The following is a 25,580-nucleotide window of genomic DNA, read 5'->3' as shown; positions in this document are numbered from 1 at the left end:
TTTGGGGGGCACCCCAAAGCACCCTCCCAATGTTGAGGGCATGTGGCCTGGTGCGGTTCAGGAGAGGGGGGGGGGGGCCGCACTCTGTCCCCCCCCTCTTTTCTGCGGCCGGCCAGGTCAACGTGCTCGGATAATGGGTCTGGTTATGGATATTTAGGGGGAACCGCACGTCATTTTTGTTTTAAATTGACAGCGGGGTTCCCCTGAATATCCATACCAGACCTGAAGGGTCTGGTTATGGATATTTAGGGGGAACCGCACGTCATTTTTGTTTTAAATTGACGGCGGGGTTCCCCTGAATATCCATAACTTCAAAAATCGTATTTTTCCCAGACATTTAAAATCAGGATCCGATTTTTTAGTGAAAATTTTGACATACGATTACATACGATTTTGTCATATACGATTCCATCCGATTTAACGGTCCGATTATCGGATGTAAAAATCGTGGTGTGAACCTAGCCTAACAGGAGAGGATAACATGACTCCAGGCTGCAGATGTCAGGACCATAAGAATGTGTGCTGCAAGCAGTCCCTGACCTGTTATAAAGTGAGCTAGGGACACCCGTTACAGCAAGACTAAAAGGCATTGTAGGCAGACAGTAGGCACAAGTCAAACATCAAACTTTTTTATAATTGTCACAACAGGAGCAGCAGCTGGGAGGCAGTATGTCAGGAAAGAGAGCATATGCTTGACACCAGAGCATGAAACAAATGACTGAAGGTCCAGTCCAGCAGGGATGAGGTACAGTCTAGAAGCCAACAAAAAAACAGGCTAGCCTTTAAAACAGACATGCTGGCATAAGAGGTTATACCCTTGGTTTGCCAGTATCCAATCCTCCAGCAGGTATCAGTACAACTGAAAGGTTTAAGACTTCTTCCCTTAATAGATGAAAACGAAATTCTGTTTACAGAGCCAAGTAGAGCTCAAACTATATACACAGCTGAAAAATAAGTGACTCATCCTCCCTCTCTCGGCACTATGAAGATAGTTTTCAATTAGAGAAGCACATTTACAAAAGTTGAAACTACATCTATGCTCTCTCTTTAGAGAACAGCAGCTTAACCTCTTTACGACCCCCCCAACTTATACGTGTGGCAGGATGGGCTGCAACTCCCACAAACCACACATATGCGTCGCCGGGAGGCCATTGTTTATGTGCTGAGGATGCAGAGAGCTTTCAATCCAGGGTAAAAGATCAGTAGCCAGCAAAACCGCCTTCCACTCATCCAACACTGATCCTTCCAACCCCCACCCACCAAGGCATTCTGAACTGTTTTGAGGGACGCCAGAGCAGATGGGATTGAAAATTTTACTAGTTCCCTTTTAACCACTTAAGCCCCGGACCAATATGCTGCCTAAAGACCCAAGGGGTTTTTACAGTTCGGGACTGCGTCACTTTAACAGACAATTGCGCGGTCGTGCGACGTGGCTCCCAAACAAAATTGGCGTCCTTTTTTCCCCACAAATAGAGCTTTCTTTTGGTGGTATTTGATCACATCTGCGGTTTTTAGTTTTTGCGCTATAAACAAAAATAGAGCGACAATTTTGAAAAAAAAGCAATATTTTTTACTTTTTGCTGTAATAAATATCCCCCAAAAACATATATAAAAACATTTTTTTCCCTCAGTTTAGGCCGATACGTATTCTTCTACCTATTTTTAGTAAAAAAAATCGCAATAAGCGTTTATCGATTGGTTTGCGCAAAATTTATAGTGTTTACAAAATAGGGGATAGTTTTATTGCATTTTTATTTTTTATTTTTTTTTTACTACTAATGGCGGCGATCAGCAATTTTTTTCGTGACTGCGACATTATGGCGGACACTTCGGACAATTTTGACACATTTTTGGGACCATTGTCATTTTCACAGCAAAAAATGCATTTAAATTGCATTCTTTATTGTGAAAATGACAGTTGCAGTTTGGGAGTTAACCACAGGGGGCGCTGTAGGAGTTAGGGTGCACCTAGTATGTGTTTACAACTGTTTGGGGGTGTGGCTGTAGGAATGACGTCATCGATCGTGTCTTCCCTATAAAGGGAATGACGCGATCGATGCGCCGCCATAGTGAAGGACGGGGAAGCCGTGTTTACACACGGCTCTCCTCGTTCTTCAGCTCCGGGGAGCGATCGCGACGGAGCGGCTATAAACAAATAGCCGCGCCGTGGTCCCGGATCGCTCCCCGAGCGGACCCGACCTCCGCATGTAGCGGGGGGGGTCCCGATCGGACCCCCCACCCGCTAATAGGCGAGGACGTACCTATACGCCCATGTGCCTGTACGTGCCATATTGTGGACGTATATGTACATGGGCTGGTCCTTAAGTGGTTAAAGATGGGTAGGCAGAGACTCCAACTGGTCTCTGGTTGGGTTTCGGAGATTTAACATTTAGCTGTCCCTTAGCTTTAGCTATAAAAATGTGTACAAACATGTTTCCTTGTACAACTAGACACAAGGTATAAACAGTGTTCAGTGATGTTTCCCAATATTTGCTGCTCTGCCGCCCTCCCAAATAAATAAAATAAATTAAGCCAATTGATAAGTGAAGGGCATTATTGGATAAAGTTTTTGCTACTCATATTGTATAAAATTTCAATAAAGAACAATATTAAAAAAATAAAATAAAGAGGTTATATGTAGCGATCTAAAAACCTGTAACCAAGAAAAAATAAAGAGCACCTATAAGTTAGTAAATAAACTGTATATAAAATACAGCAACAACTGATCTAGTCTGTGGTCACAATTCACTGCTAGCTGCAAAACTATTTTTAAAATACACAGATGTTTTCACTGCAATTGCCTGGTGCTTGTGTGGGTAAGCAGAATACATCTCTCTTTAGTAACCGACTGTCCACAGCTACACCTTCAGATAAGGATTCTCTAGGTGAGCTGGGGTACAAGGCAAAGCAGGGCCAAGTTTAGGTTCTAGGCAAAGCAGAGCTGAGCTGCTAAGCAAAACAAGGTTACAGGCAAAGCAGAACTAAGGTATTGAGCAAAACAGAGAGCATTAGGCAAAATGCTCTTGATGAAAAACAGAGGACCCTATTAATCAAAGTGTCTTTAATGTCAATCCTACCCAAAGCAGTTTTCTCCTTTTCAGAGTGGGGAACCACAAAACATTCCCCTCCAGGTATTGCCACCTGTCCAGTATTGCTATATTGATATCTTCTCTTATTTTTTAAATTTACAGATGAAGTTTCACTTCCAAGACTGCCCATCATTGCTGGTCTGAGAATTCTTTCATAGGTTTCCAAAGAAAATCCTGCTATGGACAAGAGATCTAGCAATGCTGTTCACTGCCCTCTAGTGGATGCTTAATGAATGAAAACCATTTTAATCAGAATTCTGTCACAGATCAAGCCGTTATTTTCTAACCAGCAAAATTTTATTAAATACACAGAATCTAACTAACTGATCCAGGCAAAACAGAGATACAGTGTATTCATAAAGTATTCAGACCCCCTTCATTTTTTTTATTTTATGTTGCAGCCTGACATTACAGATGTTTAAATACATTTTTTCCCTCATTAATCTACAAGACAAAATGAAAAAAGAATTTCAGAAATGTCTTGAATTTAATAAAGAGAAAAAAAACTGAAGTATCACATGTACTTAAGTATTCAGACCATTTGCTCTGTACTTTGTTGAAGCACCCAAGTCATTTTGGGAATGACGCAACAAGCTGCACACTTGGATTGGGGGATTCTCTACCATTCTTCTTTGCAAATATTCTCAAGCTCAGCCAGATTGGATGGGGGTCGTCGGACAGTCATTTTCAGGTCTCTCCAAAGATGTTCAATAGGGGTCAGGGCTCTGGCTGGGTCACTCTAGGACATTCACAGAGTTATCCCTAAGCCACTTCGGTGTTGTCTTGGCTATGTGGTTAGGATCTTTCTCCTGTTGGAAGGTGAACCTTGAGATACTTTTCGTTGAGGATATCTCTGTAGATTCAGCTTTCACTCAACCCTCATCAGTCTCCAAGTCCCTGCTGCTAAAAAAAACACCCCCACAGTATGCTTCTGCCACCACCATGCTTCACTGTTTGGATAGTATTGGGCAGGTGTCAAAGGGGCGCCTGGCTTTCTCCAGACATAATGTTTAGAATTGAGGCCAAACAGTTCAATCGTGGTTTTATCAGACCAGAGAATCTTGTTCCTCACAGTGAGAGTCCTTCAGGTGCTTTTTTGAAAACTCTAACCAGGCTTTCATGTGTTTTGCACTGAGGAGAGGCATTCATTTAGCCACTTTGCCATAAAGCCCAGATCAGTGGAGTGCTGCAGTGACGGTCGTTCTTGAATTTTGTCCCATCTCCACACAGAATCTCTGGAGCTCAATCAAAGTCTCTTCTCCTCCGATTGCTTAGTTTCGACAGGCGACCAGCTCTTGAGTCCTGGTTGAGCCAAACTTTTCCATTTGAGAATTATAGCGGCCACCGTGCTCTTAGGAACCTTCAATGCAGCAGTAATGTTTTTGTATTCCTCCCCAGATCTATGCCTTGCAATAATCTTTTCTCTGTGCTCTGCAGGCAGTTTCATTTGATCTCATGGATTATGCTCTTATATAGTATGCATTAACCGCTGTGAGGCCTTTTATATAGAAGCTGTGTGTCCTTCCTAATCATGTCCAATCAATATAATTTACCACAGGTGAAGTCCAATCAAGGTGTAGAAACATCCCAGCAACGATCAAGAGAAATGGGAGGCTCCTGTACTAAATTTTAAGTGTTGTTGCAAAGGGTCTGAATACTTATGCCAATGTGATTGATATTTCAGTTTTTAATACATTTGCAAACAATTCTAAAATTCTGTTTGACATTATAGGGTACTGAATATAGATTAATGAGGAATAAATACATGTGAAAACAACTGTAGTATTAGACTATAAAACAACAAAATTAAAACGTGAAGGAGGTCAGAATACTTATGAATGCACTGTAGTGCCAAAGCATAATCAGTCCCACAGCATAATTCAAGCTGACCACCAGGCAGATATACAAGGTACAGATGTGAAATAGGCAATACGTGGAAGACCCCGAGATTGATTTATCAGACACAAAATTTCCTAAAACTGCAGCATTCTAACTGGAAGAGTGGGGGCAGCATTGAGAGCCAGGTATAAGGCTGCATTCACACCTGAGCGTCGGTCGTTCGGTCGTTTTTTTGGGCGTTTTTTTCTGGCGTTTTGTCGTGCGTATTTGCGCGTTTGCATACAGCGTCGTGCGACGTTTTGTACTTCGGCGTTTTTTATTTTAGCCAATAGGAAAAATGATCATCTTTTCATCACTTGTTGCTATGTTGGTAGATTTTTTTAATCTTCTGCATGGGTGACAAGTTCTATTTATTAAAGCGACGAAACGCCTGTAGCAAACGCCCGTTGTCTCGCGATACGCTCAATTCGCGCGTTTCCCATTACTTTCTATGGGGAAAAAAACGCTCAAATACGCCCAAACCGCACGATACGCGCGACAAAAAAAGGTCCGGGACTTGTTTGAGCTTCGCGCGACAGGCGTTCAGGTGTGAACAGTCACCATAGGGAATAATGTTAATTCTCCCCTCTGGCGTTTGTGAGCAGTGCGCTTCAGGCGTAAAAACGCCTAGGTGTGAATGGGGCCTAATAGGATGTCAACGAACATGCATGCTAGGAGGTAAAGCCCCACTCCAGGATAGTTTTTTTGTCGCTCCTTCACTGTCCAGTCAGCAAGCTGGAGGAGAAGGAAGGACACCACTGCATTCAGTCTACAGTCCATTGCTGTTAGGAGAAAGCAGTGTCACCTGTATGGCTGGTGCTGTGTGGCACAGACATATACAATTAAAGAAATCAATGAGCAAAAAAAAAAAAGAAACACAGGTAAAACCACTTTTATGTATTTTTGTGCATTCAGTAATTTTCCTAAAGCTTAGCTTTGTTCCGTTTCAGACACACCACGACACCAACAATTTTTTGCAATAACAGCTGGCCTTAGAGGAGACTATATATGGAACATTTAAAAAATATTCTTTGAAAGTAAAAGGAGCAACAGGAACGTTTTGCGAATTATTTACGCAATTACTATGGCTTACCAGTAATTTGCAACTATTTCTGATTGTTTGTGCTTTGAACAGTTGCAAATATATCTTACACTGTAAACAGGACACTGTAGCACAAGCTGGAAAATCACTGACCAATATATTTTAAAGGGGTTGTAAAGTCAAAAGGTTTTTAATCTTAATTGCATTTTATGCATTATGATAAAAAAAAAAAAACTGTCTGTGCAGCAGCCCCCCTATTACCTGAGCCTCATCTCTGTCCAGCGATGTCCAAGAGTGTCTTGGCTGTCCGGGTCTCTCCCTCCTGATTGGCTGAGACACAGCAGTGGCTGCTGTCAAAGTCAGTTAGCCAATCGAAAGAGAGAGAGAGAGAGAGAGAGAGAGAGAGAGAGAGAGAGAGAGAGAGAGAGAGAGAGAGAGAGAGAGAGAGAGAGAGAGAGAACAGGGTACGAACCACAAGTCTCTGTTTCTGAATGGACACGAAGCTGCAGCTTGGCTTGGGTGCCCTGATAGCAAGCTGTTTGCTGTGGGGGCAGTCAGTAGGAGGGAGGGGCCAGGAGCACAGAAGAGGCAACAGAGAAGAGGAGGATCCAGGCTGCTCTGTGCAAATCCACTGACTCTTCCTGAGTGATTGTTTTTGTATCTAAGGTACAAACTTTGAGAAGTAAAAGAATACTTATCAAAATTCCCATAATTCTCCCATCAGTGGACAGCCTGGTTTAAACATATATGCAGTTAAATATGTATTAAAATCACAATGAGAATCTGTTAATGTATGTTTTAATTCAGTTTCTCAAACATTCAATCCTCACAAACTGTGCTATTTTTCCAGGTAACCCCATATGCAAAGGGTGAGAAATATGTGTCCCACAATATAAAACAGCCTGTGTGGCTAGCCACCAAAAAAGACCTGTTGCTAGAACTAGGGGGAAAGTTGTGGAAATATTAGTTTAAAGTGACTCTTAATTTTTACTTAAACAGAGAAGAAAAGGAAACATAAAACCAAAAAAAAAAAAATATGTTATACTTTACTGCGCTGTGCAATGATTTTGCATATAGCAGCGCTGATCCTCCTCTTCTGAGATTCCGTCAGCGCTCCTGGCTCCTACTGCCTTCAGCTTGCTAGAGGGGTACTTGCTCGCACACAAGCCCCGCTGCCCTGGCCCCTCGCAATAAGATTTGATTGAAAGCAGCAGGTGCCAATGGCTCCTGCTGCTATTAATCTGCAATGTGGGGAGGGAGAGAGAGGAGAGAGTCGCTGCGATCAGGCACAGTACTGATCAGGTAAGTAAAAAAAGGGGGGGGGGGGGCTTGGGGAGATCCTGGACACAGGTAATCCAGGGAACATAAAAATATATAAAACTGCATTGAAATCCAAGAAAGTAAATGTGAATCAACCACTACCTGCAGGATATCCCTGTGTCTCTGCAATGTGTGCATCAGTGCTGCATTTATTGAGGTCACACCAGCTGTACTGCTGTATTCTGCCATTTTGTCATTCACCCCGGTGAGCTGAAAGAATAAAGAGAATACAAAGTCAGCATGTATTTAAAAACACAATGTGAAGAAAAAAAAAGAAAAAATCGGTGTAGGCATATATTTAGCCAGAACACCTATATACCAACAACTTGAAAAGGTACATCCCAATGACAAAAAAACTCAAACATACCCACTGCCTATAATGGATCACCTAAAATTCACTATCAAGTTAAAAAGTTAATCAATCATTCTAAAACAAAATGTCTCCCCTTGGACACTCTAGTCTCTAATAAAATACTTTCCCTATACCTCAAAGACCACTACATTTAAATTATATTATACCTTATGCCATTCCTTACATTAATGTAAAAAATACCCTTCTACTTGTTGCACACACCAAACCCCCCCACCCCCAAAACACTTACCAGAGTAATCTATTGATCCAACTGTGCCTGATTATCTCTTCTCTCCACTCTTCCTGCTCTCACTGGCTTCAACTAAAAGCAGTGGGACCTACCGGCTCCTGCTGCTGTTGGTCAAATCCCTTTCACTCTCGTGAGTGTTTGCGAGGAAGGGAGGGGGGGGGATGAGTCACAAGAGGGCCAATGAAAGCTGCAGGACTGGAGGTGTGCCTCTGTGTCTGCGTAAATCCAGGACATAAACAGGCAGCAACTTCAGTGATTGCAGCCAGACTCAGTGGAGGGAGATTTCTGCAGTATAGTTGGCAAGTACAGAATCACAGTATATAAAATAATATGCAAAGTAGTTGGAGGGAAGCTTCAGAATGGCAAATATGTTTTTATTCCAAATTATGTGAGCAGACTGCAGTTCCTCTTTAAATCTGCAGATGGTATTGCACATGTGATGAGTTATCACACCAGCCATTTGAAGGCTTGAAAGACCGGTTGAGAGCTGACATAACACTAGCAACTGACAGTTTGTCACCAGAGGCATGCCTAGAATATAGCAGGTACTTCTAGGTATATTGTAAATGAAAACGCTGCAGAAATGTCCGATAAATGATTTCAAAACATTTATTTTTAAAAACTGTTAAACTGGTGGGCTTTGTTCCATTTTAGGGCCAGTTCACACCACAGAAACACATTTTTGATGTGTTCCAGTGCATTTTTGATGCAGTCCAATGCTTTTTCTCTCCCTCTTTTTTTCTTAACCTTATAAGGACATGTGCGTTCCAGTGCGTTTTTGGTGTGTTTTACAGCGTTCTAGTGCAGGAAAAATGCAGCATGTTCTACTTTGTTTTCTGGAACTACAAGCGCTGGTTTGTGAACTATGCCATTAAAAAACATATAACCTACTTTCCATACGTTTTTGATGCAGAAAAAATGCACTGGACTGCATGTGGTGTGAACTGGCCTTGAAATCACACAACAAACACCAATAATAAAGCATAAATACCTTTGCCAGAAGCTGCTCAATTTCAACTGCCATTGTTTCAAACATGTGATCTTGACTTGATCCATTTAGGAGTGGCGTTGTGTCCGAACTGGAGGGAAAAAAAAGCACAATTGCTTGATTCAAACAGATGTAAATTGTTGAATCTATACTTTATACCAAAACTTATGTTCTCCTGGAAAGTGCAACCATAGCTGTACTGGATTTTCGTGACTAAGTGCCAGTTCACACCAGAATTGCACAGGAATGTGCACCGTACACCTGTACAATTCAGTGTGATGCAATTTTCAGCCAACTCATTTCAATGAACTGCAATCGCACCAAAAGAAGTCCATGCACTACTTTAAAAAAAAGGAACTGTAACAGGATTGCTGCTGGCAAGCGCACTGCGTTTGTGATCTGCGTTTGACGTGTCATTAGGATTACACCGAAACCCGTAGAACAGTGGTTCTCAACCTTTCTAGTGTCGTGACCCCTTGATAACATTTCACAAATTGTGGGGACCCCTAACAGTAAAATTATTTTCGTAGCCTGGAACCCGTACTACAGTGGTGTCTCGCAGCAGTGACACCTATGCTAAAATCAGGAGATAGGGTCTTCTCCAGCCCCTCCCACCTCACAATCCTCACCAGTCAGCGGATCTCTAGTCTACTGCCCCCCAGCCATGCCCTGAACTGAATGGGCGGCTGCGAAGAGGCTGAGTGGGTGGCCGCGGGCTCTAGGAACAGCCCAACTGGGTGGCCGAGAAAAGGCTGGGAGAGCGGTGTGGGCTTCAGAAACAGGCCAGGATTTGGTGACCCCTGGCAAATCATCATTCGACAACCAGGTTGTGAACCACTACCGTAGAAGATTGCATACTCAGTGTTTTTTTAACATGGTGTGGAAAATGTTCATGGAAAGTGAGTTTTCTGCACATCGTTCTGGTGGGAACAGACTAAAGCCACCAGCTCAATAATGTTTCCTAAAGAGTCAGACTGTTGAAGGCTGACGTTTATTCTGATTATTTTTGCCTTTCTTGGTTCCTTCCTCTCTCCATCAACATGCTTATGAAACCTTTTAAAGGGGTTGTAAAGGTTTGTTTTTTATTTTCTAAATAAGCTAGTTGGTTCACTTACCTTTTCCTTCGATTTCCCTTCCAAATGTTTTTTTTCTTAGTATTTCTCACTTACTGTTCCTCCTCAGTAAGCTGTTCTGGCTGACCAACCCCCAGACAGAACAGCTCAGATGATGGGGGCAAGCTTACTGAGGAGGAACAGGAAGTGAGAAATTCAGACAAAGAAAAAAAACATTTAGAAGGGAAATCGAAGTAAAAGGTAATTGAACCAACAATGCACTAGCTCAAAGGAACCTATTTAGAAAAAAAAACGAACCTTTACAACCCCTTTAAGGATCCGAAGAATTTGCCCCCTTAATGACCAAGCCAATTTTTCCGATACGGCACTGCGTTGCTTTAACTGATAATTGCGCGGTCTTGTGATGTTGTACCCAAACAAAATGTATGTCCTTTTTTTCCCACAAATAGAGCTTTCTTTTGATAGTATTTGATCACCTCTTTTTTTTTTTTTTTTTGCGCAAAAAATAAAAACCGTATAAGGACTACCCATTTTGAAAAAAAAGCAATATTCTTTGGAGAAGTTATGCAAATATCAAAAATCCTTGACTGGTGGATGTTAGTCTGGAGGAGCAAGGGTAGCCAAAAGGCGATGAGATCTTCCTTCACGATTTCCCTGTGTTGAAGGAAAGAAAATTACTTGATTCCCCCATTAACGCAGTCAATCTTGATGATGGAATCCCTCTCGTGGAGCCGTTTTTTTCTCCCGGGTTTTGGGGGGAAGGGGGGTATGGCTAGTGGGGAGCATTCCCTGCTGGGAGAACACAGCGTTCAAAGGATCGACTTGTGTACAATCAGCCTGCGTAAAGATGGATTGCATCTTGGCCAGTCCCTGCTGAACCGGCCGAGATTCGAACCATCTACGGCCGGCTTGAGAGTTCCTTGACACGTTAACTTGAGTTTAATCTTGGGTTCTTAAAAATTGTTTAGACCAAAAAAAAACGTTAAAAATTTTTTAGTCAAGGACACATTGAAAAAAATAAAATAAAAACTTATGCAGAAATTTAACATTCCATTTACTGGGAAAAGGACTTGAAAATTAATGCAATATATTGAAGGATATGATGTCAAATTTGAACACTTCTAACAAGCCAAAATAATCACTTACAGCACTACAACATATGTGCAAATTAAAACGGTATCAAACCAAAAACATGTATATATTAAACCTAAAAAAAAATATTTAGGTGTGATGGCTGCATCAGTTTTCTTTTCTTATGCTTTTTTCACCTGGTGATCTGGTCAGTAACACACCTCCTGTATTACCGTGCTCCCACTCTGGATGAAAGAGAACAGGGGGCAGATTTGGATAACACAATCAGTCTGGGTGGAGGGGAGTGTTGACTGTACTAGCAGATTTATATACACTTTAAGCAAAACTCCAGCTCATACTTTATAAGCAGTTACAGCAAACATTGAGATAAAGGTTGTACATAAATAAAAGCCAAATCATTGTAAGCACCCCAGCGAGTGTTAAATGTTGTTTACCCATCTCTGTAACTGATACATTCTGCTGCAGAGCTGGCTCTTTTGAAAAACAACAGGCTTACTGGCAGGATCACCAGATGAAAAAAGAAGAAAGCCTTAAAGAAAATTAACCGCCATCACATGTAAGAAATGGTAAGCTGCAATATGTTAAGTGCTTTTGGGGTAAATACCACTTAAAGGAATACCTTCATAAATAACCATTAGATCAGGAAAGTATTTACCCTTCTTTGTACAACTTATTCTGGTACCACAGCCTGTTATGATCTTTGTCCAGGCTAACAGCACTGAACACATGCCATTATTAGATCCTTTCCTTAGGTTCACAGTATAGGAAATAATTGGACTCACTCAAAGCAGAGATCCAACACGACAGAAAATATCCCTGTTTAATAAGAAGAGGCTTTGAGTGCCAGAAGTACTTGTATTGTTGCAGGTCAATGAGCGTTTTTGTTTTTTGCAACTGCATTGTTCAATGAGACAAAACATGGAGAAAAGCACATGTATTGCAGCAACATACTGCTTATTTTTTTTTTTTTTTTTTGTTTTGACAAAAAAATGTTTTTCCCTAAATAGCTTCCTTTACCTTAGTGCAGTCCTCCTTCACTTACCTCATCCTTCAATTTTGCTTTTAAATGTCCTTATTTCTTCTGAGAAATCCTCACTTCCTATTCTTCTGTCTGTAACTCCACACAGTAATGCAAGGCTTTCTCCCTGGTGTGGAGAAAGCCTCTTGAGGGGGCGAGCAGGAGTGTCAGGACGCCCACTAACACACAGCTCCTTTCTCTATTTGCAGTAGAGAGTGTCCTGACCTGCCTGCTCGTCCCCTCAAGAGGCTTTCTTCACAGCAGGAAGAAAGCCTTGCATTACGGTGGTGAGTTACAGACAGAAGAACAGGAAGTGAGGATTTCTCAGAAGAAATAAGGACATTTAAAAGCAAAATTGAAGGATGAGGTAAGTGAAGGAGGACTGCACTAAGGTAAAGAAAGCTATTTAGGGAAAAAAAATATTTCCTTTACAACCCCTTTAAGAGATTCTCCCTGCAAATTGAGGGCAGATTTAGAACCGATTCAACAGGAGATAGATAGATAGATAGATAGATAGATAGATAGATAGATAGATAGATAGATAGATAGATAGATAGATAGATAGATAGATCTATCTATCTATTTGCATGAGTATTGCAAATTAGACATAAGATTAGTGATCGTAATATCAGAGGTAAAATTCACCAACTTAAACACCAATTTACGAGAAGCACAGAAAGTGAAAGATTATTACAGATTTTTGTGTAATAGATGCGAATTTTAATTTCCTGGTCCTGTTAATGTGTAAAAAATTAGGTGTACGAGATCAAATTACCATGAACAGTATATATCATCTCCATACAAAGATTTTATATTTATGCAGAATAAAGATCTATTAGAAACTTTTCCATTTTCAAAAAGTAATTTGCTGAAATGATTTCTATAATTAAGAAAGTTTATTATTGTTCAGTGTTTTTCTAATTTATTCTTTGAAATTATGCCACAAACATTACACATTTATGGTATTCCGATAGCATGAGAATTACAAAATGTTTGTGGGGCATATTTATGCGGATTTCTGTGTTGAATAATTAATAAATGACTGAACTGTCAAATAGCATCACAATTTCTTTATATGCATTTTTTTTTTAAACTCTTAAAGAGAAACTAAACTCTGAAAGCCGAAAAGAAAAAGGCAGGCACAGGAATAGTCATAAGAATTGCCTGTGGTCTTCCTACAGCCGATCGTTCCTCCATTACTGACTTACCATTGATTGTAGTGCATGGTCTCTGTGCTGAGGTTGCCATATTGGTAGTTAATTTATTTTGTTAGAGCCTCCAGCAAGAACAGTGAGGTGCACAGTAGTGAGGTCACTAAATCTCACTTCAAACCTCATGAGACTAGTAGCTAGAGGTATCAGTGCTTATGTCTCACAGTACACATATACAGTCATTAGGGTGTTGGTACACGACTGCCTAGGTGCACTCACATACCAGAAAGTGGTTGAATAAAAATAATTTAACAAAAAAAAAAAAAAGAAAGTGGAATACGAGGACGCTATTTTTCAGAAGGAATTCCAGAACAGAATAACATTTTGTTCACACCTGAGTGACACGGTGCGACACTCCCCAAGTCGCTATTTTGTGGTGCATTTTTTTTTTTTTTTTGTATAATCAGTATTTTATTTTATATAAAAGAACACAGAACAGGACATGTCCTACAGTCAGTGGTAAAAGAAACACACCAACCTCGCAGGGTCGTGTAAACAGAAATGGCACAAATAAACAGGTTGGGCAGAGATATACATACAACAAAAGCAATGTTAGCGGGCATCGTATGAAAAGGTCCAATGTTTATACCGGGTAGGAGGATATTAATGAAGCGGGGGGGGGGGGGGGCAATGTCAAGAATGGCTGTGGGGGTGTGGAGGGCTTGTATAGCAATTTGGTCTGCCTCGGGACAACCCAGTCCTTGGAGATGAGCCAGGTGGGGGTGGGGGTTGTCCTCAAAAGTGTACAAAATGCATGGACCTGTGGCCTACGGCCAGGGTGGGAGCGGGTTGGCTCAATAGATTCCATCAAACATTGTGGTGCATTTTTGAAGCGGCACCATTTATTTTGAATGGGCCTCCCTCTGCTCCAAAAATGCACCAAAGAAGCACATATACCCGTTTGGCATTGCGCTTTTTGCCACAATTTTAGTGCCTTTTGTCATTCGACAATCGTGGCAAAATCGCACTGCATTTGGAATGCCATTAATAATAGCGCCGCATACGTGCCCTACGTTTAGCAGCAATTCTGGAATCGCAAGCAGAACTGTGCAATTCAGCCTGCTTTTCCAGTAGGCTCAGGTGTGAAAGGGGCCTCAAAGTTCAAACAGATTACCGATGTTTATTGGAAACCTGTACTTCTAGAATTATGTAGGCTGCTACGGCTGACCTCCACACAAAAAACCCAATTGCCACTGGCCTCAATCCTTTGACACACTTACTGAGAACAAGCATGCAATAAGTACAGCTAGAACTCCTTATCTAAATGCTTGTTCTGGACCTAAGAAAAAAAAAAAAAAAGAGAAGACTCATCTCTCTGGTGGACAGGGAAGACAGTGTCCTGTAGTGATATAGCTGCTGGAAAGAGAAACAGGTCAAAGAGGAAGAAAAGCTGTCAGCCACTTCTAGATATGCTGGATACAGAAGATTATTCAGCTGCTGGAGTTCTTGGTGAAAGCAAAGTTAGGACGTCCTACCTGCAGGGTAGTCAGTAACTTTTACTGCAAAGTCCTTTATTCCCTAGAAATTGTTGCTTTAAAAATAACAGATCAGCATTAAAGCAGAATGAAATAGCATGTTCAACCATTATTAGAACATTTAAAATGGCAGCTACAGGTGGACCAACCTTGGAATTGATGGAGAGGTGCAAAGATTTGACCATAAAAGTCAGAGAAGAAAGAGGCTATATATATCATCTATATACTTAATAAATAACAAGCTTTAAATTGAAGGACACCAAATATTGAGGCATGTTAAATACTTTGAGCTGAAAAAAAAAAGGATTTTTGTACTCACCGTAAAATCCATTTCTCTGAGTTCATAGACGGACACAGCCTTCATTGACCTTAGGGTTATGCTTCTTCCTACCAGGAGATTTAGGCAGAATTCTACAGCACTTAAGGTGTTAAAAACTTTCCTTCATGCTGCTCCTCCCAGGGGGCGTGGCTCCCCCAGGCATAACCCACACCCTGCTTTAGCAGCCTCAGTTCGTAACAAGCAGTACAAACAAAGGAGGGGTGGGTGCTGTGTCCGTCTATGAACTCAGAGAAATGGATTTTACGGTGAGTACAAAAATCCTTTTTTCTCTTTCGTTCATAGACGGACACAGCCTTCATTGACCTTAGGGACGTCCCCAAGCAGTGTCAAAAAAATTCGAGGGGTGGGAAAAATAACACAGCAAAAACAGGTTACACCCCAAACAAAAACCGGAGTTACTCAACGGAGGAACTCCAACCTTAAACTGCCGCCTGTAACACCCTGCGGCCAATGGAGGCATCCGAAGATGCACTCACATCCACCATATAAAACTTTGAAAAAGCGTGGACCGACGACCAGGTCGCAGCCTTACACACCAGTAACACAGAGGCTTGGTGTCGGAAAGCCCAAGAGGCCCCGATCGCCCTGGTCGAATGCGCCATGACCCGAAAGGGGGGCGCCCGCCCTTTAGGGCATAGGCCTAAAGCACAATCCGTCGGATCCACCTGGAAATGGTGGCCGACGAAACTGCCAGGCCCTTACTGGGACCGGACACAGACACGAACAGCGAGTCCGACATCCGGAACGGAGCTGTCGCCGACAAGTAAACTCGAAGGGCCCGAACCACATCCAAAGAATGTAAAGTGGCCTCCTTCGGGTTCTTCGGCTGAGGACACAAGGATGGAAGAACAATGTCCACATCCAAGTGAAAAGCCGAAACGACCTTAGGGAGAAAAACGGCTGCGGCCGCAGCACCACCTCATCCTTACGGATGACCAAGCAGGGAGCCTTGCAAGACAAGGCCACCAGAACAGACAGACACCCGTCTGATCGAGGTAATTGCTACCAGAAATAAAATCACCTTTTGTGACAATAAAACAAAAAACCTCCCGAATGTCCTCAAAGGGAGCATCCCGAAGCACTGAAAGGACTAAATTCAAGTCCCATGGGGGTAATGGAGGGCGCACCGGAGGGGCCACCTGCCAGACCCCCTGACCCAATGCACGCACCCAGGAGTGCTATGCCAAGGGTCGCTGCAAGTAAAAAACAGCCAGAGCAGAAATCTGGCTCCTAACCGTACGTAAGGCGAGAGCCTGAACCACTCCCTGCTGCAAAGACAGCAGAATCCTGTACACAACGCATGTACGAGAGTGCCAGTTCATCTCCCCACACACAGAGAAGTAGGCCTTCCATGTATGAGGAAAAAACCTACGTGAGGTAGACCTCCGTGCAGGCAGCACGGTAGAGACCACCGAGCCCAATAGGCCTCGGTCCTTAAGCCCCTGGCTCTCAACAGCCACGCCGCTAAGGCCGGTGGCTGTGAAACAGGGTGGAAGATTGGACCCTGTAACAGAAAATCAATTCCCAGGGGAAGACGCTAGGGGGCGTCTGCCAGCAGACGCACCTGGTCCGCGTACCAGAAGCGACGCGGCCAATCTGGGGCAATCAGGACCGATAGAATCCCTACAGCTTCTACTCTGCGCAGCAGGCGAGGAAGAAGCTTCCGAGGAGGGAAGGTGTAAAGTAGGCGACAGCAACCCCAAGGAGCCACCAACGCGCCTGACGCGTCTGCCCACGGGTCCTTAAACCTGGCCACGAACCGTGGCACCTACCGATATAGAGACGGGACGCTAGAAGGTCCACGTCCGGAGTGCCCCACTTTCGGCACAGACCCCGAAACACCTGCGGGTGGAGAGACCACTCTCCTTGGCCCAGTGCAGTGCGACTTAGGTAGTCGGCTAGCCAATTCCGTATTCCCGGAATGTACCCGGCCGATAGAGCCGGAACGGACCCTTCGGCCCACCGAAAGGATGCGCGCGACCCCCGTCGCTGCAACAGAACTCCGTGTGCCTCCCTGATGATCAACCTACGCCACGGACGTGGTGTTATCGGACAGGATCCTGACCGGTCGGCCCTGTAGATCCAGGGACCACCTGGTAAGGCAAAGCTTGATTGCTCGGAGCTCCAGAACGTTGATCAGTAGGCAGGACTCCACCTGAGTCCAGTGCCCCTGGGCTGACTGGGTGCCCCAAGCGCCCCTCCCCAACCGGAGAGGCTGGCATCCGTCGTGACCACTGTCCAGTGGCCTGCAGAAAAATGACTTTCCGGCCCGAAGCACCGGAAACGCCAGCCACCATACCAGGGGAGACATGATCAGATGACTCAACTGAATCTGGTAATCCAGAGATGACGGAAGCTAGTCCCATCGTGACAGCAGTTCCCTCCGTAGTACCCTGGCGTGGAATTGGGCATACGGAACCGCCTCGAAAGAGGCTACCAACTGACCCAGAACCTTCCTGCAGAATCGCAGAGATGACCGCTTCTGGGTCGGCAACTGCTGCACAGCAGATAGCAGAGTCTGAAGTTTTTCCGCTAGGAGAAAAACACTCCCGCCCCGGAGGAATCCAGGACCAGTCTCAGGTATCCCTGAGACGGAATCAACCCTGATTTCAGGACAATCCAGAAACCAGCCGAACACTCGGAGAGCCTGACACGTGATAGACACGGCTCCACCAATGCAGAGCTCGAAGAAGCTCGTAGGAGAATGTCGTCCAGACATCCCATGATAACAAACCCCCGCTGTCACAGCCGGGCCAGTATCGGTACGAGCACCTTGGCGAAAACCCGCCGAATGGGAAGGACACCATTGAAAATGGTCCCCCCCGACCGCAAAGCACAGAATCTCTGGTGGTTTGAGGATATGCAGGTACACGTTCATGACATCCAAGGATGCCAGAAAAACCTGACAAAACAAAACGAGGGACTTGAGGCCCAGAATCGACCAGGCCCCATCCTCCATGGGGACACAAACAGAATGGAGTAAAACCCCGAGACCGTTCCAACGAGGGAACTGGCACAATCACTCCCCTGACCAGAAGATCCTGGACAGCCCCTGACGGAGTCAACCGGCGAACCGGAGGAGGCCAGAAGCCGGAGGGAAAAAACCTGTTTGGCAGACAAGAGAGAAACTCAATCTTGTACCCCAAGGAAAACACTTCGCAATGCGAAGCCAGTCTCCCACCCGAGACACGGGCGGGAGCAGACCTTCAGGCGGAAGCAGGTATGTCCGCAGACTTGTTAGGCATGCGGTATCCGGTGCGCTGCTACCCCGCAGCGGGGATTCAAGCACCATGTAGACCTACCCCCACCGCACAGGGCGAGCGAAAAAACGCTCGGAGGTAGGCAAGGAGGGTCCTTGCACAGGGCGAGGTCCCTAGCCCTTCCCAAACCGTGGGAACAGCATGCGCTTACCACCTGTGGCATCAATGATGCCAGTCAGGGAAGACCCAAAAGGACCGTTTACCCTTAACGGTGATCACCAAGGCCACCTTAGAGGTCCTTCTTCCAGCTCCTGCAGCAGGAGCTTCGCCCTTTTAGTCGGGGCCTGCCAGGGCCCCGGCCAGAGCCGGCCTCACCGCCGAACCCACCACCGTGAATAGGGAGCGGGCCACGGCCTCCACTCTATCAGCGGGATCCTGAAATGTAGGAGCCCCTTCCACAGGCAATGTGGTGGCCTTGCGCAGTCTGGACACAGGGGGGTCCACTGGCAGAGGAGAGACCTACTTTTTTTTTTTTTTTTTTTTTTTTTAAAGCCCCCCTCAAGGGGGTAACGGGTTGCAAAGTTTTTTGACAAACTTTTTGCGGTGCATCCCATTCCTTGTATAACATATAGTCCAAATAAGGAACACAAGGAAACACTTCAGCGATGCGTGGTAGTCTGCTGGTACTGACACGGAGGTGTCTCCGCCACATCCTCAATTTTTAGAGCCTCACGCACCGCAGAAACAAGAGCTCCAACAAATTCTTGCCAGCAACTGACTGCAGCAGAGTCATCCTCACTATCCATAAGGGTTAAAACCCGCAGCCTCTGACATAACAGAACCAGAAAAAAACAGCGATTCTGTGTCATCCCCAGAAGCAGGCTTCAGGGAGGGGGCGCTTTTTTACCCCCCATCCGGGCACTAGCTGCTTCAAACCTGGCAAGAAACCCAGGACAGCCAACATAACAGATGTGGCAGGGGGAGGGGCATTAAGGGTTAACTCAGGCATAGCTTGAGTTCCATAGTGTCAGCGCTGAGTCACCCACCCTGCAAGGCAGGACAAAAAAAACCCCACTGGTCACCTCCTTGCTGCTATTGCAGAGCATGGGGACCCCCGGTATTCACCACCCCACCCAGCTGCAGAGGGAGCTGAAAAACCTCAGGTGTGCTCTGATGTGCTGACTGTGATGTGTATTCACCTCATGGAAGATTCACAGCACTAAAACTGTAACAGCACTAAAACTGACCAGAGGCTGTGCCGAGTCATCTCAGGGAAGAATCACATCGTTACCAAGGAGATTTCCAAGACGGCCGCTGTCTGAGGTAAAAATTACCTCATAGAACACAGCAGCACTGACTGCTTTGTTACCTCAGAAAAGAATCACAGCGTTACCAAGGAGATTTCCAAGACGGCCGCTGTCTGAGGTAAAAATTACCTCATAGAACACAGCAGCACTGACTGCTTTGTCTGTTACCTCAGAAAAGAATCACAGCGTTACCAAGGAGATTTCCAAGACGGCCGCTGTCTGAGGTAAAAATTACCTCATAGAACACAGCAGCCCTGACTGCTTTGTCTGTTACCTCAGAAAAGAATCACAGCGTTACCAAGGAGATTTCCAAGACGGCCGCTGTCTGAGGTAAAAATTACCTCATAGAACACAGCAGCACACAGCAGCACCCCCCAGAGTAACAACACAGTCCCCCTAACAACACACGGGCCCCGGTGGTAACAAAGAAAAACCAGGAGGCCCCCCTTCACAGCCACTACCCAGTCAGGGGAAGGAGGGAGAGGAAGGGGAGAGAGGAAAGCAGGGCGGACCCTCAGTCGACCTCCCCAGGGAAACCACCAGCCAGACCACTTACCTGAGTAAGGGGCCACTACTTACCTGTCCTGCGACTACCCGGCTGGATGTATCCCAGACAGAACCAACGTCCGTAAACGGCATGGCTGTCGGCCAGACACACTGTGACAAAGCCATAGAGACCGGTCATATGTGTGCCCTAGAACCAAAGTTCCCCGGCCGCCCCTGGAGCAAAGGGGCCTGTCGTGGACGTCCCAAAGCTGAGCTGAGGGCCGGCACACGCTCGAAGGCCGAACATGGGGGGACTACAAGAGTCGAGGACCCAGCCTGTCACCCAGTCGGCTGTTGATAGAAGAATCGCAGGATTCAAAAATGCAGGAACAAAATAATAAAAAAAGCGAGAAAAATCGCCAGAAAAAAACTCCAGAGTCCAGGAACTCCAGAGATAGCCTTGACCTCCTGTCGTTAGGCAGAAAACAAACTGAGGCTGCTAAAGCAGGGTGTGGGTTATGCCTGGGGGAGCCACGCCCCCTGGGAGGAGCAGCATGAAGGAAAGTTTTTAACACCTTAAGTGCTGTAGAATTCTGCCTAAATCTCCTGGTAGGAAGAAGCATAACCCTAAGGTCAATGAAGGCTGTGTCCGTCTATGAACGAAAGAGAAATACAGGCAGTATGTAGTAGTGGGACACCGGTCAAAAAAACAAAACAAATAAATAACAAAAAGAAAATAAAAAATGGCTAGTACCTATACCTGTCGCGTCTTCCCTCTCTGGAGTTGCTGTGGCTGTAGCTTGTGCAAAGTTTACTAAAAGAAACTAACTTGAGATCAAGCTCATTCTCCAGCTGCCTGGCCTGCTTCCTCAGATCTGTTGAGAAAAATAACATAAATTACATATCCACGGACGTAACAGTTTCTTTGACTGTAACACAGTAACATTAATGCACTATTAAACCTAAAAGCACACATTATATTGCAGCTTAACAAATCCTTCGATGCGACGGCTGCATTACTTAACATTTTTAGGCGTTTTTCTTTTCAGTCTGTTATGCTTCAACTTTCTTTAACAGACCAAGCTGTCGAGCAAAAGTGGTAATTAGAGGATTGAGACTAGTCGTGCAACAAAATGAAAAATTAGCTGCAGAAAAAAAAATTCAGGATGCACTTGGTCGAAACTGAGTTTTTTTTATAAATAATTGAATTCGACTTTTTAAATTAAAATCATGAATTTAAATTAATATAGATTTATTATGTCGTGCATTCCTTACATATGTTTGAGGATGGTCTGTGCTTTGGGGGGCTGCATGTCTAGTTCTATACATATTGCCTCATATACCCCCTTTTGTTTTTTTTCTGTATCCAAGTTGTTGGGATATCGCAGTCTTTTTTCTTATATGTGGTTATGTTGTTTTATATTCGTGAGCCCTGCATGGCTGACAGTGTTAGTTTGTATTTTTTCTTTGCAAAATTAAAAAACAGAAATTTCCAAAGAGGAATATGAATTTATTGTCGGCCATTATCGACACCTTTTGAAGCGGTGTTAAAAATCCTGCTTGCTGTATTTGGTGCGTGTTTGGCAAACTGCACCAAAATCGCACCTCCCCATTGAAATGCATTTTTTTAGTCACATGACCTAAAAAAAAACAACGCACACACACACCATAAGGTAAAATCGTTGTAAAAAATTGTGTCAAAATCACCGTAAAATTCAGTCAAAATCGCTGTAAAATCGTGTTCTGCCATTATGGGCACTTGAAGAATAAAGGGGTAGTGCTGCGCTGTGAATAGGGAATAGGATAAACGTGCAGAGGAAGTGTGGCAAAAACCTTATATATGAAAAAATAGAATCTGGCTACTAATCATAATAGCAATAATAAGGAATGATACTGGTATACCATAACAGATATCATCAAAATAAACGTGCTACAAAGCAGCTAAGGCTAGCTGACAAAATGTAGAGTAATACAGAGTGACAGTGCTAGTGTCATATAGTGAGATACAGTATTAACACATGTACTAATAAACAATAAGGTGTACAACGTGCATAGCACAACACACAATGGTGACTAAAATAAACTGACTTAAATGTCCATGCAACAAAAAACTAATAAGCATAACAGCAGGAAAAATCCAAAATGGAAGTGCTGGTGTAGATGTGAAAAAAAGGTGGGTTTCCGGTGTTTTCTTCAGAGTAAGTGAGGATGGCCCCTTACCTTACTGCTGTAAGGCAACAGCATATAAACCCAGATGCACTTTTCTGGTCGTATACACATAGGGTGTAATCCAAATGGACTAATTGAAAAGGTAGATCCCTCTCGGTAGTCACGTCCAAACAGTGACAATGACTCGCACCCAGGGAGATAAAGTGCCAATATATTATTATTTTAAAGTATTGTTTTAACCACTTACCCCCCGGACCATATTGCTGCCCAAAGACCAGAGTACTTTTTGCGATTCGGGACTGCGTCGCTTTAACAGACAATTGCGCGGTCGTGCGACGTGGCTCCCAAACAAAATTGGCGTCCTTTTTTTCCCACAAATAGAGCTTTCTTTTGGTGGTATTTGATCACCTCTGCGGTTTTTATTTTTTGCGCTATAAACAAAAATAGAACGACAATTTTGAAAAAAATGAATATTTTTTACTTTTTGCTGTAATAAATATCCCCCAAAAATATATAAAAAAACATTTTTTTTTCCTCAGTTTAGGCCGATACGTATTCTTCTACATATTTTTCGTAAAAAAAAATCGCAATAAGCGTTTATTGATTGGTTTGCGCAAAAGTTATAGCGTTTACAAAATAGGGGGTATTTTTATGGCATTTTTATTAATATTTTTTTTACTAGTAATGGCGGCGATCAGCGATTTTTTTTTTTGGTATTGCGACATTATGGCGGACACTTCGGACATTTTTGACACATTTTTGGGACCATTGGCATTTTTATAGCGATCAGTGCTATAAAAATGCATTAGATTACTATAAAAATGCCACTGGCAGTGAAGGGGTTAACACTAGGGGGCGGGGAAGGGGTTAAGTATGCCTGGGTGTGTTCTTACTGTGGGGGGGGGGGGTGGCCTCACTAGGGGAAACACTGATCCTCGGTTCATACATTGTATGAACCGAAGAAAAGCATTTCCCCTGCTGACAGGAACGAGAGCTGTGTGTTTACACACACAGCTCCCGTTCCCCGCTCTGTACCGAGCGATCGCGTGTGCCCGGCGGCGATCGCGCCCGCCGGGCACACGCACGGGAGTCGGGGGCGAGCGGGGGGCGCGTGCGCGCGCCTCCGGCGGCGCGCGTGCGCCCCTAGTGGCGGCTAAAGGGTAGGACGTCATAATACGTGATCTCGCCTAGGAGAGCCACCTTGTGGACGTATTATGACGGTGCGGCGACGGCAAGTAGTTAAAAAGGATTTATTCACACAAAATAATACACTATGTACTCACATTGCTGTGATAAAATCAGGCATATAAAAACAAGGCGTTCGCCGACGTCACCTCCGGTACCTTTTGGTGGACTCTTTGAGTGTAATAAAGAGTCCACCAAGAGGTACCGGAGGTGACGTCGGCGAACGCCTTGTTTTTATATGCCTGATTTTATCACAGCAATGTAAGTACCTAGTGTATTATTTTGTGTGAATAAATCCTTTTTTAAAACGATACTGCACTATTGGCACTTTATCTCTCTGGGTGCGAGTCATTGTCACTGTTTTTTCATATATAAGGTTTTTGCCACACTTCCTCTGCACGTTTATCCTATTCCCTATTCACAGCGCAGCACTACCCATTTATTCTTCATTTGTTCCTGGTTTGATACACCATTCAGTGCAGCAGCTGTACCCCTTCTCTTTCCCCCTCCCCCACTCTATTGGTAAGCGCGGTAATACTCACCCCATCATTATGGGCACTTTTTTTCTTTTTTGGCACAACCTTGAAAACCCTATTTTCGGCAGCCGAAATTTCAGTGCATCACTAATTGAGACAAACCATTTATTACCGACAGGCGTTCTTACAATTGTCAGCTTTTGTTTATGTAAAATCTTAATCCCCCCACACAAAAAAAATAATTGCTGTAACTGCTACTAAAGTGTTAGCAAGAGTTTAGCTTTAGGTTATTAAGTCACAATCACAATAAGCGTATAGTGATTGGTTTGCGCAAACGTTATAACGCCTACAAAATAGGGGATAGAATTATTACTTTTTTATTTGTAATGGCGGCGATCTGCGATTTTTGTCACGACTGTGATATTACGGCGGACACATCGGCCACTTTTGACACATTTTTGGGACCGTTCACATTTATACAGCGAACAGTGCTATAAAAATGCACTGGTTACTGTAAAAATGTGACTGGCAGGGAAGAGGTTAACACTAAGGGGCATCAAGGGGTTAAATATGTACCCTGGGAGCAATTCTTACTGGGGGAGGTGATTGATGGTTGTCCCTATGTACAAAGGACACACCATTGGTCTCTCCCTGACAGGACGTGGAGCTCTGTGTTTACACACAGAGCTCCACGTCCCTGGCTCTGTGACTGCCGATCGCAGATGCCTGGCGGACATTGCGGCCGCGACCCCCCAGTGGCGCGAGGCCGTATATAGACGGCCTCCTGGCAGAGCCACCTTGCGGCCATATATAGTCGGCCGCAGGGTGGGAAGTGGTTAAAAAAAAATATCACTTTTATTGCCATCACAAGAAATGTAAACATCTCTTCTAAAACAGTACAGCATGACAGGTCCTCCTTTATGGAGAGATCTATAAGACCCCACATCTCTCCTCTACAATGGAAAGCATTAGATCAAAAAAAGCTTTAGAAATAAAAAAAAGGCATTGTTTATATTAGACCGGAAGTGACATCATGACCATAGAGTTTAGCCGAGGCCTGGCCTCACCCATCATCTCAGTAAGTCAGAAAACAACTGGCTGAAAGTGATCCATCAGTTAATCAACTGCTCAGATCACTTTTAGCGGTTAGAGAATTGCCGCTTAAAAAAACAATGCCGGGGTTATGGCATATTGGCATATTGCTGCAGCCATAATCCAGGTAAACCACTTTAAACCAAGTATGTAATTTTACTATGGCCTGGTTGGGAAATGGTTAAATTAGAACTCAAGCGAAAACGTATATTTTCAAATAAAGGGAGGGTTATAAGCGGCCAGTTTTTTTTTGCCGTCTGTGTCCCACTGGGTATATTTCCCTTCACTTCCTGTCCCAAAGCCAAAAAAGGAAGTGAGAATAAATCCATCCAAAGGGAGAGAATCCCTGGTTGCCATCAGGTCCACCAAACAGTATCCTTATTGGACTCCTCTATCTCTGTTCTGAGTACACTTGGGATTTTGTTTTAGGCCCCTTTCACACTTATACGACTTGTCCCAAGATTTTGGACTGCAAAATCGCATGACAAGCCATTCACCATGATTTTCAATGACTACCATTCATATCAGAAAGACTTT

The 25,580-nt window shown here is 44.0% G+C and overlaps 1 protein-coding gene across 2 annotated transcripts in view; it reads right to left on the bottom strand.

The window, feature by feature from the left end:
- The window catches only part of GOSR1 (golgi SNAP receptor complex member 1), a 163,353-nt gene that overhangs the window by 120,331 nt on the left and 17,442 nt on the right, over positions 1-25,580 (bottom strand). The window contains exons 2-4 of one of the 2 annotated variants that reach the window (XM_040338578.1): positions 20,876-20,996; positions 8,923-9,010; positions 7,432-7,539 (exon numbers count right to left, since the gene is read on the bottom strand). In XM_040338578.1, coding sequence (XP_040194512.1) covers positions 7,432-7,539; positions 8,923-9,010; positions 20,876-20,996 — 317 coding nt within the window. The remainder of the gene's footprint in view (positions 1-7,431; positions 7,540-8,922; positions 9,011-20,875; positions 20,997-25,580) is intronic. The other variant, XM_040338579.1, reaches the window with a different exon arrangement.

Source organism: Rana temporaria, chromosome 2, assembly GCF_905171775.1.
Source record: "Rana temporaria chromosome 2, aRanTem1.1, whole genome shotgun sequence".
Taxonomy (NCBI): Eukaryota; Metazoa; Chordata; class Amphibia; order Anura; family Ranidae; genus Rana; species Rana temporaria.
The sequence above is the reverse complement of the archived record's forward strand: the minus strand, read 5'-3'. Positions and strand labels throughout refer to the sequence as shown.